The sequence below is a fragment of the Pseudopodoces humilis genome, chromosome 16 (genome assembly GCF_049639895.1).
Source record: "Pseudopodoces humilis isolate 2021_Gansu_Grassland_sample_001 chromosome 16, ASM4963989v1, whole genome shotgun sequence".
In the NCBI taxonomy this organism is placed as follows: domain Eukaryota; kingdom Metazoa; phylum Chordata; class Aves; order Passeriformes; family Paridae; genus Pseudopodoces; species Pseudopodoces humilis.
This window is the reverse complement of record NC_142215.1, coordinates 14,631,605-14,648,240: the sequence shown is the minus strand read 5'-3', so window position 1 is coordinate 14,648,240 and position 16,636 is coordinate 14,631,605. Positions and strand designations below refer to the sequence as shown.

The window sequence follows — 16,636 nt, the reverse complement described above, 5'->3', positions numbered from 1 at the left end:
TTTTGCCAAGCTTTTAGTCCAAAGAGTTTTAGAATATTTTCTGTTCTTATGATCTTTAGCTGCAACACTGTATCCTCCTGACAGGCTTCTTTTTCTAAAATTTCAAGTATTTATCTTTAAAATAACATTAAAGTTAGCCAGTTAACATTAAAGCTAACCACTGACCATATCATAGTGCAGGAATTTTATTGTGTATGTGAGTATCGTTAGCCAGCGAGACTTCACAGAATTGTTTGGCAGCATTGCCTGTCACCCTGTGGCTGTTTGCAGATACAACAAGCCTCTGTGTGACACATCATCTGGAGCAAGGATCACAAGGAGATTGTGTTATTTGAAGCAATATTAATGGTCCCAGTTTACAATGTTATGGTTTATTTGCCATAGCAGTGAGATTCTCACACTCCTGTGATCATCTCAGGTATCATCCCTGTGCTCTGCACATCACACACCAGAGAGGATCCTCTGGGGGGAGAGAGATGGTACAAAGCAGCTGCTGTCCCAACCATGAGCCATCCTTACCATGAGCCAGGGAGCACAGCTAAACCAGGGTCATCTGCAGAGGGCAGAGAAAGTAGCCAACCTACCTGGCACATCTTCTAGGTAGCCTTTGAAAGGAAGGGCTCTTTCATTCTCAAAATTCCCTCTAGTTTTGAATGTCTGTAGAGGCAGTACAATTTTTTTTCTCTTCAAATTTTTTTCTGTCTCAGAAATTCTACTAATTAACACCACATTATCTCAGCAGATAGAAGATCCTGATAGAGGATACTGGTACTCCACATGTTAGACAGCAATCTCTGAATCAGCCTTCTTGGGCTCTACAACTTCAGAGGGGAAGTTCTTCCATTACTTCAGTAAATGCTAGCCCAAAGTTACATGGTTTTGGGTTCATAAGGCAATACCCAAGATGGTTAGAGAGGTTATAGAGGATGTAAGTTAATTTACTTTACAAATTAAAAAATATTTCCATTTTAATTTAAATTAATTTTTGAAACAAATTTAAATTTAATTTTAAATTTAAACATTTAAAAAAGAAATCTGGGTTTATTTTATTTTATATGTGCTTATTTTATTGTGCTGATAACACTGTCATCAGTATCCTAAGCAGAGTAAATAATTAAAGGAACATTTAACCTATCAAATTAAAAATGAAATAGATTTCTAAAGGAAGCTATTGATTATTACTTTCACATCTGCCAATCCAACCTCAAAGATACATGACCTTGCTATAGTGAGGGATAAAATAGGTGTTGTCAAGCTGCATCTCTTCAGAAAAGGAAGGAAGAATTGGTGCAAATGAAAAAATTGCTGCAGTATCAGTTTGCTGAGGTATATTAACTTAAAATTTGTGAGTGTACACTACAGGAGTGTGTTTGGACTTGATGCACTGAATAATTTTAACTTTTATAATAAAGTTAATAAAAAGAGTAATAATGAACTTTTTTCTTCTAAAGGAGTATGTTTTGAGCCTGACATGTCCCCATTCTTTTTGTTGGTAAAAGAATATATTTTTATAACCTCAAATGTGTTCTTATAAAATCTTAAAATCACAAAGAATGGGTGATATAGGTAATGTATCAAGTTGTGGACAATTAAAAAATTTGTCTCTCTGCCTTCTCACATACCATATAGTTATGTCCCATTGTGTAAACAGAAGAATAAAGTGCAAAAATTCTGGTTTGGTAATTGCCAATTTGGTAATAAAAATCCCCACCTTTTAAAGCCTCAGTATAGGTTAAAGGCGAAAATTTGAAAGTGTGTGCTGAGAAACTGAACACAGAAAGGTGAGTGTGAAGTACAATCAAGGAAGGAAACTAGATAAATTGATGATGCCAAAGAAGTGTTCGAGACAAAAGGATACATGGGAGTACATGGTGGGTATAAAAGATCTGTGATGGAGACCTACTCTTTTCCCAGGGCCGAGGAACTGAGGTATTTATGTGCAATGAACTGTAAATGATGCAGCAAAGACTGTTGGGATGTGCAGTAGGAGTTGTACAATCCTCCCAAGCTCTGAGTCCTAACACCTGGCAACACCTGTTTATTTGACATTGAAGTCATATAAGGAAGCAATCTGACCAATATGTTTTAACATTGACATTGTTTCATAAAGCGTTCAAGGAAAGACTGAATGTGGCACATGGTGCCATGGTACAGTTGACACGGGGCTCCTCGGTCATAAGTTGGACTCGATGATCTCAGAGGTTTTCTCCACCCTAATTGATTCTGTGCATACCGACACTTCCCAATTGCTGTCCGGCCTCGGGTACGTTGAGGAACCACCGGCACAGCAGGCAGGGCTCCCCAGAGCCGCTCGCTCAAGGAGAAGGAGGGAACGGAGGAGGGAAGGCCCCTCACGGCCCCGCAGCCGCGCCCGGCCGGGCTGAGGCGGCGGCGGGGGGCGGAGCGCGGGGCCAACATGGCGGCGGCGGCCGCGGAGGCGGTGGAGCTGCGGCTGGCGCGGCAGGAGCGGGAGCTGCGCTGGCTGGTGGCGGAGGTCGGCCGGCTGAAGGAGCCGCAGGAGCTCCGCTGCTCCGGCAGCGCCAGCCCCGAGCTGCAGCGGCTGCGGGCCGAGAACGAGAAGCTGCGCTACCGCCTGCTGCACCTGCGCCGCAGCCTGGCGGCCGAGCTGGGCCGGGCGGTACCGGCGCAGCCCCCGGCCGTCCGAGAGGTAGCGCCGGGCCGCCCGCGGCAGGGACGGGACGCTCACCCCGGGCGGGCCGGGCCTCCGCGGGCGGGAAGGGACGGGACGGGGACACTGACGGGACCGAGCCGCCTGTGCCCGGCCCCCGGGAACAGAAACCTGTCGCGGTGTCTGCCCGCAGCACTGGGCAGCGGTCTCCGCCTTTGCGCCGAGGCGGCGGGTTCACAGAATCGTAGAATGGTTTGGGTTGGGAAGGACCCTAAAGATCGTCTCGTTCCAACCCCCTTGCCATGGGCAGGGAAATCTTCCACTGGACCAGATTAATCAGAGCCCAATCCAGCCTGGCCTCGAACGCTGCCAGGGATGGGGCAGCCACAGCATCACTGCGCAACCTGTTTGAGGTATCACGCGATTGAAGTTGCCGGGGCTGCTCGCTGATCTCCAGCGGCCTCAATGGGGATTTTGCTGGTGATAATTGTAGTAGTAAAATTTGGGAAATTGCGTTGAGAGGACTTTGCTTGGTGAGCGGCATTGCTGTGTCTACCGAACATCAAAAGGATGCAGTTTTAGATGTGCCATGAGAAGTCTTTGTACTAAGGACGTACCTTATTCCCTGTAATTGCCTTTTTAGCCCAGTGTTGTACTGGTTTGGTTTGTTTCGATGATTGCTGGAAAAAATCTTAAAGGTATAGTAGGGGTATACTTTGAATTATCACTGTTTTTAGGAGGTCTCCAGTGCAAGTCCAACTGATGCAGTGAATCAAATTAAAGAGGAAAAGAAAGAAGATGAAGCTGTGAACCAACACCAGAATGGTGTAAGTGGTTCTTTGATACCACATAACAATAGGACTTGGTTTCGGCCAGGTTCAGAAAAGGCACTCATATCCAGAATACTTTGCTGTATTTTGAAATCCTGGCTTTTGGGAAGAAGGCATGCTGTAGCCCAGAGAAAAAAAAAAACATTATTCAAGACCTTCATCTTGCATTAGTAGGGTTACTGATATATTCTTAGATCTCTACTTTTTATGTAACCAAAGGATTTGGGTTGTTGGAAAAGTGATGGTTTTGTGGTGCCTAAGGAGAACGATGGTTCATGAGCAGTTAAACAGCATTCTTGTTGGCTGAAAGGAATGGCAGCACTGCTGTAGTACAATAGAATTTAATAACTCACCTTAAGTTAAAATACAGAAACCTTCAGTGAACTGTCTGGCTTGAATCTGATGCTTTGAATGTAGTGGCAGATGCGAGGGCTTGTTGGAGTGATCCAAATTTCCCCAGGATATCAGCCAAATGCAAATTTTTGGTCAAGAATATAAGCTGCTTTCTGAGGTCCAACTCACAGAATCATTTAGGCCCAGATTGATGAAAGTGCATTGAAAATTGGAAAACCACCATAAAGTAGTCAGTAAGTTGGATTGGACTATCCTGTATGCAATTATATATATGAATTTTAGTATAAATTCTAGTACAGATAAATCTGGACAAGTTGGAACCTGTATGCACCAGCACTGTGAATCCTTTTATTCTGTTTGTCTCACAAATATGTGTGTGTATGATCAAATTCATGTGTTACAGCTCCAGTGTGTGCCGAGTTTCACAGAAGACAGACTGAAGCTTTATGAAGCACTGAAAAAAGAGCATGATGCTTTGCTAGCTTACAGAGCAGCCAACCAGAGCAAATCTATCAAAATTACTCTGACAGACGGAGAGACGGTTGAAGGGGAATCTTGGAAAACCACGCCATATCAAATAGCTGTAGGAATTAGGTAACCTGCTCATTCAAGGAGTTGTACTTTTGTAGTGATAAAAGTAAATTGGTTTGCTTGGAAAGCATTGGAACATCAGCTTCATATAGTAGAAACAGCTGGTTACAATTCTGAGTGATGGTTGGGGTTCTGTGCTGGGATCATAATGCTTGCTTCCAATTAAATCTATGATACTGCTAGGAATTAAGAGACATCAGAAGTTTTGAGTCAGCAGATACAGTGGAACCTGTTGTAAGTAGAAGCCTTTCCTCTGGATCCCTAACTGTTGAACAAAACCTCTCAAGACCTTAAGGTTCTATGTCTTAAAAGTAGGCAAGTGTTTAAGAAGATCACAGAAACAAAAGTTTAAGGTCTTCAGGTGCTACAAGATGTGGATGTGATCTCATGAGGTTTAGAAATCTTAAGTCTTTTACAAATCTGAACCTAAATATTCTTGTCTCTTGCTGTCTTTTCTGTTTCTTCAGTCAAGTGTTGGCTTCAAATGCAGTCATAGCCAAAGTGAATGGTGAACTCTGGGACCTGGACCGTCCACTGGAGGGAGATTGTACTCTAGAGCTGCTCACCTTTGATAATGAAGAAGCCAAAACTGTGAGTAAACACTGTATGGTTTCTGCTTGATTAAATAAACTAATGACATAAAATTGATTGCAGCACTAAGCTTTTAAAATCTTGCATTAAAAAAAACCCGACAGAACTATTCAAGTAATGTATTTCCTATAATTCAACAAAGATTGGATACTAAGCACCTGTAGTCTGAGAGTGAGTAAAATCTTTGTGTTCTTTTCATCCTTCTCTTTAGCATTAACAAGTTATTTCTCAATGGAGTTTGTACAGAAGGCCTTGACTTGTATGTTAACCTGAAACAGTCTGTGGTCTGGCTCAGTGCATTTGAAGATCAGACAGTGGAAGCAAAGTGAGGCAGTCTCTACTGTTTTCTAAAAACTGTTAAATATTAGACTTGAGTCATAAATACAATTTACACCTCCTTGTACTGGCACTGTTTATTGGATCCTTCAGTAGACATATCTTAGTCAATTAAACTGAACGTATACTTAGCAACATGACCGAGATTTTCCTTTAATGGTATTCAGTCTGAAGCTTGTATTATCTTTGTACACTAGGATTGGATTTCAGTTTTGTCAAAGAGCTGTGCATGTGATTAAGCTTGTTGAAAACATTTCAGGAGCCTGTAAAGGCTTTATCTTGTAGCAATAGCTCTGAAACAGTCTGAACTAATAAGAACTCAGAACATCACACTGGTATTGATCTATTGTGTTGTTGGCTTCCCTCTTCTGATATTTCAGGTAATGTAGTTTACAGGCCCATTAATAAATGTACTGAATGTGAGCAATGGCAACTTAATTGGCTGCATTGCTTTAGATGTGATTATTGGTGCATAGACTTTGACTGAAATGGACTTAAAAACGAGCAAGGTACAGTAAGTACTGAGTGGAAGGAATTGTGCAGACGTGTAGTCATCCTCTTTCAGACTGAAGTATGGTGGGCCTTTAGTGCTTCATCTGCCATTATATTAATCATTCAGAGTACTTCAAAATGAAAAGATTAAGTTGTTTTACTGGTTCCAGTCTGTGTCCTATCTGCAGATATATCTCTAGTTGGTTTTTTCTTCTTTTTAGTTACATAGTGCCATTGACCTCATGGTTTGCTGACCTGACTTCATTTACAGGTTTATTGGCATTCAAGTGCTCACATTCTTGGAGAGGCCATGGAAGGATATTTTGGGGGCTGCTTATGCTATGGACCACCAATTGAGAATGGGTTTCATTATGACATGTATATCGAAGACAGGTAAAATTACAGTGTCTTAGAATTTTAATACTCCATATTAAAGCTCAGTACCAGAATTATTTTGTTTGGTTCTGCATGTTAAAAATATAATTGTATCTCTAATATAATTTGAAACGTAGTCTTCTGTGTATACAGTTCAGCTGAGTGTGTGTATATATTTAAATTCAGAAGCAGTGTTCAGATACCTGCTCTGTAAGAGTTGAAGCTGTTCTGTGGAAAAAAATGCAGAGCATTTGGGTTGAATTTTCTGAAGTTCCTGTGAGGCAAAGGGAGTGGTTTCCTTGAAGAGTCATGCAAGTTTGGTTTCCAGGGGCCATAGTCACTTGTAGAAAGGGCAAAAATGCATGTAACTTATCCTAGGTGTTTACTACTTTTCTAATCCTTGTGCACAGCTTTACAATTCTGTTTTTTCCTTGTTTATCTCTCTGTAGGCAGGGAGAATAATGAATCTGCATGAGCTGATAAACTGGCTCTTGTGGCTGGGTTGAGCCTTTTTCCCCCGTGGTTTATTTTTTTTCCTAAATCAGATGTATATTTTGAGCTATAGGTCTTTCAGACATTTAATCATGTCAAAGACTGTTCCAGGAATGATTGCAATGGGTTTGTTCAGGGTGGTACTGTCTGTGTTTCTGGGTTTAGTGTCTGAAAATACAGTTGATTGTAAGTAACTAAGAAAAAAAATACTGTGACAAACGACAACACATTCCATGTTTTTCAAGTTAGACCGTGAGAAAGTAGTCACTTGAAAAAATGGGAGTATCAAAATAATTAATTTATATTTATTTTGCCTGTGTCATTTTATCTAGAAGTGTGTCTAGTACTGAATTCCCACTACTGGAGAACCGTTGTAAAAATATCATAAAAGAGAAACAGGCTTTTGAAAGGCTGGAAGTCAAAAAGGAGATCCTGTTAGACATGTTTAAGGTAAATCTTTACAGTAGCTGTGGATCTGGTACAATGATCTTCTAAAATGTAACTTCTATGCAGTATTGCATGTGACTGACTCATCAGGATAGTACCTGTCTAGTAAAACAAAGAAAAACAATAACAATACAATCCTTCTCCCCCTCTCCATGTGCCTCTCAAGTGTTCAGGATGTTTTCAAGCACTTATTAAAGCAATTCTGTATTCTACAAAAACACATCTCAAGCTCAATGAAGTAACAGATAAGTAAATGAAAGGCATTAATTTTTTCTGGCTCACTTGTGAAGACAGGTCAGAAAAGGCTTTAGCTCTGGTCCTGTTTTATTCAGGAATATCTCCAGTCTCACTGTACTGTGTACTGCTTTTCACAAGTTCTTTGGGGTGTTCAGGTGGTAATCACAATCCTCAACACACCCTCAAGGGAGTTAAGATGTTTCTGTCTCTTTCCCCTCTGCTTTTGCAACTCTTCTGAAAAATATATGTGGAGGTTTTTTTTGTTGGATTGTTGTTTTGGGGTTTTTGTTGTTTTGTTTTTGGTTTTGTTTTTTAGTTAGAAGTGTCTTTTACTGGCACACTTGTATCATTAAAATGTAATTTTTAAAGAGAATTTTATTATCTATTTTATTGATGTTTATGGCTTTTCATGTTTCCACACACAGTATAACAAGTTTAAGTGTCGTATCCTTAATGAGAAGGTGAAGACACCAACTACCACAGTATACAGGTAAAGAAATACACTTGAAAGGTATTATAAAGTATTTTTTTAGCTCATTAATTTAATTTGAGAGAATAGTTTGGTATTTTTATTCTAAGTTCTGAATTCTTTTTTGTTTGGGACTTAAGTTTGCAATTAATATTGCTGCTTAGGTAAAATGAGATTTTTTCTTTCTCTGCTGGGGCAGATTAGATCTCAGTTTATGGACAAATGTTGAATTCAGTTTTTATTTATTCCCTCTGGCTTCAGTAGACTGATTAAAATAAATTGTTGTCTCTGACATTGGCTTGCTGCATAATGGATAAAGCTAACTAGCTCAATGTGAAGTGAGGAGCCTGCTCTTTCAGTTGCTTGTTAGTTGGTTGGAAAATGACCGTTTTCTGTTTGATGTGCATAGTGTAAAATTTCCTGGCCAGCTTGAACAAGTCCAGGTATGGAACTATATGAATTGGCAAATGTGTTATGATGCTGTTGAAAATGGATCAAGTGTGCTGAGCATTTACTGAGTGAATATTCTGCTTCAGTAGAAAGCACAGTTACACTTAAGGTGCACTGAATTTGCTGCATGCTGCTTTTAATGGCATGTTTGAATGTGTCACTTATTAGTGACTGTATTGAAAAATGTTGTATTGTTTAGAAATGAACACTCTTTTTGTTTTGGCATACAGATGTGGTCCATTGATTGATCTCTGCAGGGGTCCACACGTGAGACACACTGGAAAAATTAAGGCCTTTAAAATAGTTAAGGTAAGTTTAAATTAACTGTGCATTGAAACTGAAATAATTGTCAGTTGATTTACCTATGTATTTATTTTTCCTGAGCTGATGATACCGGGGTTGGTCCTTTGTATTGGATTCTTTGCTTACTATACAGTAGTTCTTTTCTTTCCCAGCTCCCGCTGTACAAGAAGAACTACTGACTTTGGTCATTGGTCTGCATCTGACATTTACTGATTCTTGACTAAAACAGTAGTTCCTCAGTGAGAGTTACCAGTTTGTTTTTTAATCAGAGTGTTAGTGTAGTAACATGCACAGTTAGACTGATGCAGAACACTGCAGAGCTACTCTAGCTGGTGGTGACCAGATGAGCTGTTCTGCCGTGCACAGGAGAGAAGTGCAGTGCCTAAGCTCCTGTGGCAGGACTGGGCCACTATCTCCCCACCAGCACTGCACTTCACAGGACAAGTGTCCTGGTTAGTCTGTACCAGCTGTCACATCTGAGTGCAGGGGGGAGTGCGTGCTCTGTTCTGCAGTAAGTGAGCATCAAGATACTCACTGGGTCAGAAAATAGTATTTTGACCTTGTCAGATGGTATCTTTCAGGTACAGGAGATAAAGTGGACCTTGGCAGATCTGCAAGTGCTGCTGTTAAAAAATGGCATTGCTTCCAGGAAAGCCAGAGATTGTTTGCAGAGGCCTCTGAATTTATGGTGTAGTTTAAGTTACCCATGGATGCTAATTTTGGTGACCTGATTAGACTGAGCTCTTTGGAACATTCATCATTGTGGCTTTCGCTGGCTTCCTAACTGAAGTGTTAGGGAAGTTGAGTTCTGGGGATTAAGTGTGGGTAGAGGGTTAAAACTGCTCAGATTCATCTGTGAGAGTTAGGTTTATTTTGCCTTTCATGTTTCCCTACTGCATTATGTTTCCATTGTAAACAAGTCCTGCCTTTTTAGAAGCTATAACATGAAATAATATAATATGCCATGAGTTAAAACGGGTACCTAAGAGAATAAAATATGATTTGACCTGTCACTTTTGTTTGTCTTCTGTACTAGTATGCTGACTAAAAGGCACTGCAAGTCTCTTTGTATTACAAACTAATGCTGAAGGACTGCATATAATTCTTTTTCCAAGGAAAAATACAATGTTTGAATGGGTTATTGTTTATCCCTCTTTCCCTAATATTATATAATATTATCTTAAAGTATGGGTTTTATGTATCAGAGTTCCTCTACATATTGGGAAGGAAAATCTGACATGGAGACTCTGCAGAGAATATATGGAATATCCTTTCCTGATAACAAAATGATGAAGGAATGGGAAAAGGTCCAGGAAGAAGCCAAAAACCGGGATCATAGGAAAATTGGAAAGGTACACGATTCCTCTGTCTACTTCTTTTACACTTCTATTATAAAATTCATTCTCTTCCCTTGTATTTTAGTTTTGGTTTGATTTTTTTGTTGTTGTTTTTTGACAGTTTTAAGGGGTCGAGTTCTATTTGCCTCTTGATGTTGGTTACATTTTAAAATTTTAATTCTACAAACTCAACTTTTCACTTGCACATGAGTGTTAAACTAATGTTGGGAAGAAATTAATGGCTTTAGTCCCTTAGTTTAGGGATATAAATCTTAAACCTATTAATGTAGAATCTTTGCAGATCCTACCTAAACCCCTCTATTTTTCACAGAAGAGAATTCATTTGGAAACTGTGTGAATAACATGGTTTGGTTATTCTTTATAATAGGCGTAAATTTTGTGAAATGTGTATTTACATGGTCAAAGAATCAAGTGGAATTTGGTGTTCTTACAAATTTCTAAGAGAAGAACTGCAGATCAGTTAATTGGTCTTGCTGAGAACTTGTAGACCATAAATCATCTTGTTCCCATACAGTGTCTCGATGTGTGTGAAGTAGTTACACTCTTCAATTCTCTCTGAATTGTTATTAGAGTATTTTGGTTTTAATTTACCTAGGAGCAAGAACTCTTCTTCTTTCATGATTTGAGTCCTGGAAGCTGCTTTTTCCTCCCTAGAGGTGCCTTTCTTTATAACACACTCATGGATTTCATACGGGTGCGTATATATACCAATGTTACTGATGTAAGTCCTAACAGCTTGATTAATATTTGTTGATCTTAAATGATAAGCTATTCATAGCCTGAGCTACCCACAGAAAGAGAAGTATCTATGTATGTAAACATATACAAGATTTTCACAAGGATTATACAAATGTAACCTTTTTGAAAATAAGGCAGAGTGAAGCTGTGCTTTTCCAATTGTGCACAATCTACATATGCAGTAGTCTTACCATGTCCCTGTAAATTGCCATCATAATACCACAGTTAAAAAGAATCAGGCTTTTGCTTGTCAAAAATGCTCTCACCTTTTAAATGTTGCATTTGTTCTATAGGGGGAATATCGCAGGCGTAATTTTACTGAAGTTGTATCTCCAAACGTCTTCAACAGTAAACTCTGGGAAGCTTCGGGACACTGGCAGCACTACAGTGAAAATATGTTCTCTTTTGAGATTGAGAAGGAAACTTTTGCCCTTAAACCCATGAATTGTCCAGGACATTGGTTTGTATTCTCAACTGGAAAATGTCTTGTTTTACGTCATTTTTCCTTTGTGGGGCTGAGGAGAAATAAAAGGACTATTAATTCATGCTGTGATGTATGTTTATGATAGACTGCTAAGCCAGTGTGTCCAGAGAGCTTCTCTGACAGTGTCCCAAAGCAGACCTTTGCAGTAACTCTGCACTCAGCTGGGTTTGTGCATGCTAGTACTAGTCTGTACCACTAGTAAATGGCAATTCTATTGGATAGAGGTGGGCATCAGATGTGGTGTTCCAAGAAGGGTACGGATGAACCAGTGTTGATTTACTCTTATGGATTTTTTCCTCAGGGGTTTTTAGCAGTTCATTGAGTGGTGTGCTTTTTCTGTTTGCCTGTCTTTCAGGATGTAACCTGAATGAGTAAATGCTTAAAGATGTGATTACTGTCTGTACTGAGCTTCGTTTATTTTTGTGTTGTCTTAAATCTCCTGTAAGAAGGATAAGAGGAAGGTTCTTCCATGTTCCTTTTAGCTTGATGTTTGCCCATCGTCCCCGATCCTGGAGGGAGTTGCCTCTTAGGCTTGCAGATTTTGGAGTTCTTCACCGAAATGAACTCTCGGGCACTTTGAGTGGCTTGACTCGTGTAAGGCGCTTCCAACAAGATGATGCTCACATCTTTTGCACAATGGAACAGGTAAAAAAAAAAAGCACCTACCACACCCCCACCAGTCAACCAAAAAAAACTAAAAAAAACCTTTCCCTCTCCCAGTGCAAACTAACAGTAAACCAGAAAAAAATCCCCAAAGTATTTCAACTCTTCATTTTTCCATTGTGTAGCATAATGCTGCTTTTGGTGGTTTTTTTTTTTTTTGCTAGGTGCTTCCTTTTATTTAGAAAGATGCATTGGGCAACTAAATCCCAGAAAGTAAGATTTGTTACATTTTCCATCTCCCTCTGCAAAAAAAAAGTAGTTGATCCACTGTTTTCTGTAGAAATGCTGAATAAAACCTTTATTTTGTCAGTAATTCCATAGATTTTAGTGGAACTATATGTATAAATTGATGTACTTCAGTTCAGGATACAATTTGTCTCCAGAACCTCATGCTTGCCATGCTTTGAAGCCATAACACCTCAGATCTCTCTTTGCCCATTAAATGGATTATGGTTTATTGGATGTAATTTTTGAGTGATTTTTAATTATTTCTTATTAATTAATGGACGCTTATGTTCTGGTTATGAAGAATACTGTGGATTCAATTACATTTTTATGTAAGTAAATTTTAACCTATTTTAATATGTTTTATGTTTAAGATTGAAGAAGAAATTAAGGGCTGTCTTGATTTCTTGAAGTCAGTTTATGCTGTCTTTGGCTTTACCTTTCAACTACATCTTTCTACAAGACCAGAAAATTATCTTGGAGATTTGGAGGTCTGGGATCATGCAGAAAAGGTAATTAATTTAAAAGCAAACATACAAACTTCTTAATATTTGTACTTGCAGAGGTAGATATTTAACTGAGTTCTTCCATGCGACATGGTGAAATTGCTTAAATCAGATGCTGAATACTGCCCTTAGTGGAAATTCTTGTAGAAAACATCACATTAAATCTGAAGTTTCTACAGAAAACCAGAGCTTTCAGATTCTTACTTAGCCCCTTAACTTGAACTAGTTAGATTGTTAATAATCTTTTTTTTCTGATTAATCATCATATTTATACAAGGAACTACTATTTTGAGATTATTTGTCATAAATGAACAAATGCTTGAACAACAGGGGTTGTGCTGCTTTTTGACTCCTTTTGAATTTCAAAGGCAAATGCTTTGACTTCCACTGATGAGAGGCCCTTCTATACCTTTTTTAATTACTCTCTCATTATTGTGATTAGCAACTTCAAAACAGCTTGAATGACTTTGGAGAGCAATGGAATTTGAATCCAGGAGATGGAGCATTTTATGGACCTAAGGTTAGTGACTCAGCGTTTCAGTATAACTTTGGGATGGACAGAAATGCAGATATACTGCAGGCAAACTATATTTATCTGTGTTATTTTGCTTCACAGATTGATATTAAAATCAAAGATGCAATTGGTAGGTACCATCAGTGTGCTACCATCCAACTTGACTTCCAGCTCCCCATTCGGTTTAATCTTACTTATGTTGGGTGAGTGGTTAAGCTAAGTATCTTCCTTTTTAAAATGAAATTAAACAGTAGCTTTTATTATCTGTAATTCCTATTATGTACTAATGCTATATTGCTTATTTAACAAATGATTAGCTTGTAAATCAGCCAGCTGGTAGGGAGAGCAAATACCCTGAGTGAGCAGAGGAGCGAGTCATGAACTTAAAGATATTTTCTCAGTGTAATGATAGCTCCCTTTAATTGGAAATGCAGGAAAATCTCATTTTCTGTTTTGTCTGCCAGTTTTGAAGACAATTGATCATAAGCTATGCTAAAAACCCCTCAGCTGAGTCAGATTTCATTTTCAGCCTAGTCATTGTGTCTCCTTGGAAGATGTAGCACACAAATTCAAACATGCCCTAAGGAGCAAGTATGTTTGTACTAAGTAGTTCTTTATTTTTAGCAGATTAAATTAGTTAACTTTGAACATAAACCAAGTGCAAGCGGCTTTTAGTGAAAATCTGGGTGGTTTCCAGCTAGGCCCACTGGGTGAATTAATCTTAGTGCCACGTTGACTTGAATATCATTTTCTGGGTTGTATTTCTTGCTGCGTTTGCGTATTATGAAGATGGGGAAGATAGAATAAGAATCTTTGTAATTTTTTGGTCCAGCAGTATATTCTACAGATATCACAGCTTTTATGATATGAAATAATATTGTTATGAACTGGCTTTTTTAAAAAGAGCTAGTTTTTTTTAAATTTTGGGATTGTAATTTTAGTGAAGTAATGAATAGTAAGAGCAGGTAAGATGCTGTACAACAAAATAAAAGTCAGTCCTAATGGAAGGAGAGTGCTAGGAAGAACATAAAATACTAAAATGCACAAAAATGATGCTGAGTCATTCAAGTGTTTTCACAAATTTAAGAGTGTGTCTCTGCCACTAGCTGTAGGCATGATTATTTTAAATTAGAATTCCTTTAAAAGCCCAGTTGACTTGAAGTACATTTTTAATAAAACCAGTTGATTTTTCATAAGTATAATTAACTAAATTTTGTCTTTCTGTTAACAGTAGAATCAAAAATATCAGTAGGATTACATGTGTGTGAACTAAGATAACTTTATTTTAAAAAAAAAACTTGATTTTTTTTCAGTAAGGATGGCGATGACAAGAAAAGGCCAGTGATTATTCACAGAGCTATTTTGGGATCTGTGGAGAGAATGATAGCTATTCTAGCAGAAAATTATGGAGGAAAATGGTATGTGGCACAAATGGAATTCTAAGAAGACTTTAAAAACATAGAAACTGCATATCCTTCCTAATGTCCCATATATTATAATGCAAAAATAATTCCCCTAATATTTTCTCAAAAGAAGTCCAGGTTTCTGGTCTGAGTTGTATCATATCCATACTATTTCATGGGACTGCAGAAAAAAGAAAAACAATGCAGAGGTAGGAATTGTAATCGGATGTGTAAGTCCTGCATTATTCTTGTTCTTTTTTTCTTAAAAATTGTGCTTTCATACTAGAAGGATGTCAGATATAGGTAAAGCAATTATTTATGTATACAGACGTTAATTAGTCCTAATATGTGAAATATTTTTGTACTTCCACGATTGATTATTTTTTCATGGATAAGATCTGGAAATTCTTCATGAATGTATTGAAAGTACTAAGGAAGAGTTAATTCTTATTTTCAGCCACCTGATTGTCCACTTTTCACTGTAAAGTTTTAGATAAAAGTGAAAATTATGCAGAAAAAATTCTGTTTAAAGTGAAATTAGTTGGGAAGAATACAGAAGGTCCAACTTTCCCATATGTACTGGAATCAATCTATTTGCTGTTTTATGTGAGCTTGAAAAGAGGGAGATAATACACTATCCAACATCCTTAGCTAACGTAAATAATTCTATACAGAAATTTTTATTATTATTATTATTGTATGACTGTGGCTGTGACTGGAAATGTAAAATGCACCTTTATTTCCTGTTTGTCCTGTGCTGGCCAGGCCATTCTGGCTGTCTCCAAGGCAGGTCATGGTTGTGCCTGTGGGCCCCACCTCGGAACAATATGCCCAGCAGGTGAGAGGAGAGCTTGACTCCTTCTGGCAGATTCCATAGATCCTTAAGTACTTGTCCTAGAACAGGGAATTAATGCTTAATAACTTTGGAGACATGCTTGGGGGGAGAGGCAAATTTTTCAGTATAAAAGTTTAAGTCCAAAATTTAAATATATCTAAGAAAGGGGTATGTAACTTGGAGTATTTTGGGTTGTTTAATTATGTACATACTTCTGTAATTATTAAAGGAGAAAATAACCTGGATGACAAACCTTATATAACTAATGCTTCATTACAGTACTCTCAGCTCTAAGTAGGCAGAGCCAGTTTCTTCCATTTCCCACCATGTATATTCCTGTCTTCATCACTTCTGAAACATGTCTGGTTTTACCCCTGTCCCATGCTTTCCTTTTAATGCAAGAATAAGTGTGTTTATTCCTTTTCCTCTTTCTCTTTTCTTTGAGGACGTGTTTTGACACGCAGCAGCAGAGCAGCATATGTTTGATGTTATCTTGTATTGTCTCCTAGCTGGGGTGCTGTGTAGATTTTTTTCAAATAACTTAATTGAATTCCTTATAATCATCCACAAGAACAAAATTATGCATATGCATGAATTAACTATTGGGAGAGATTAGTAATTGCAGCATTTACAAATGTATGTTTTAAACTATATAGTAATACTAAGAGGGTTTTGGTTTCTTTGGGTTTTTTTTAGGTTTGCAACCAATTTTTTGAAGCAGGATTTATGTCAGATGTGGATCTAGATCAAAGTTGCACCTTAAACAAGAAAATTAGAAATGCACAGCTGGCTCAGTATAACTTCATTTTGGGTAACTGCAGCATCTTATGTTTCTGAATATAATTTAAGTTCTAATGTTGGACAAAGTTTGTTCTAGGCTCATTTTCTAATGTAGATTGTGTAATATTTTGTGCTGTGTCTTGCAGTGGTTGGAGAAAAGGAGAAAGCAAATAATGCTGTCAATGTGAGAACAAGAGACAACAAAATTCATGGAGAGATTTCAGTATCTTCTGCTATTGAGAAACTCAAGAAATTAAAGACTTCACAAATTCCAAATGCAGAAGAAGAATTCTGATGTTGCTGCTAGGAAAAAAATTATTAGTTGCCTATGTGAAATGTTTCTTTCTTCCTGCACAGCAGTGATGCTCATCTGAGAGAATTTTCAGTTAATGGATACGCAAAATAAGCAAATGTAGCACTTCTGGTGCTCCAGGAAAAGCATGAGAGGACAGATGCACCTGCCAACTCCTTTAACAATCGCATGAGTTTCCAATCTGCCTGAATTGCAGAATGCTTATTTAGAAAGCCCTAGAC

General features: G+C 38.2%; 1 protein-coding gene across 2 annotated transcripts; it reads left to right on the top strand.

Moving 5' to 3' along the window:
* Window positions 1-2,410: 2,410 nt before the first annotated feature.
* Window positions 2,411-16,411, top strand: TARS3 (threonyl-tRNA synthetase 3). Of its 2 annotated transcripts, XM_005521453.2 has the most exons (19): window positions 2,411-2,668; window positions 3,367-3,456; window positions 4,217-4,407; window positions 4,872-4,995; window positions 6,095-6,216; window positions 7,023-7,140; window positions 7,800-7,864; window positions 8,524-8,602; window positions 9,802-9,948; window positions 10,550-10,648; window positions 10,986-11,152; window positions 11,659-11,821; window positions 12,439-12,576; window positions 13,013-13,090; window positions 13,187-13,287; window positions 14,398-14,502; window positions 15,253-15,325; window positions 16,019-16,133; window positions 16,249-16,411. In XM_005521453.2, exons 1-19 carry the CDS (start codon window positions 2,417-2,419, stop codon window positions 16,395-16,397), a joined length of 2,376 nt encoding a protein of 791 aa, XP_005521510.2. In that variant the 5' UTR covers window positions 2,411-2,416; the 3' UTR covers window positions 16,398-16,411. The 2 variants fall into 2 exon arrangements, with proteins under 2 accessions (XP_005521510.2, XP_087919275.1); XM_088063149.1 differs by lacking the exon at window positions 3,367-3,456.
* Window positions 16,412-16,636: the final 225 nt, after the last annotated feature.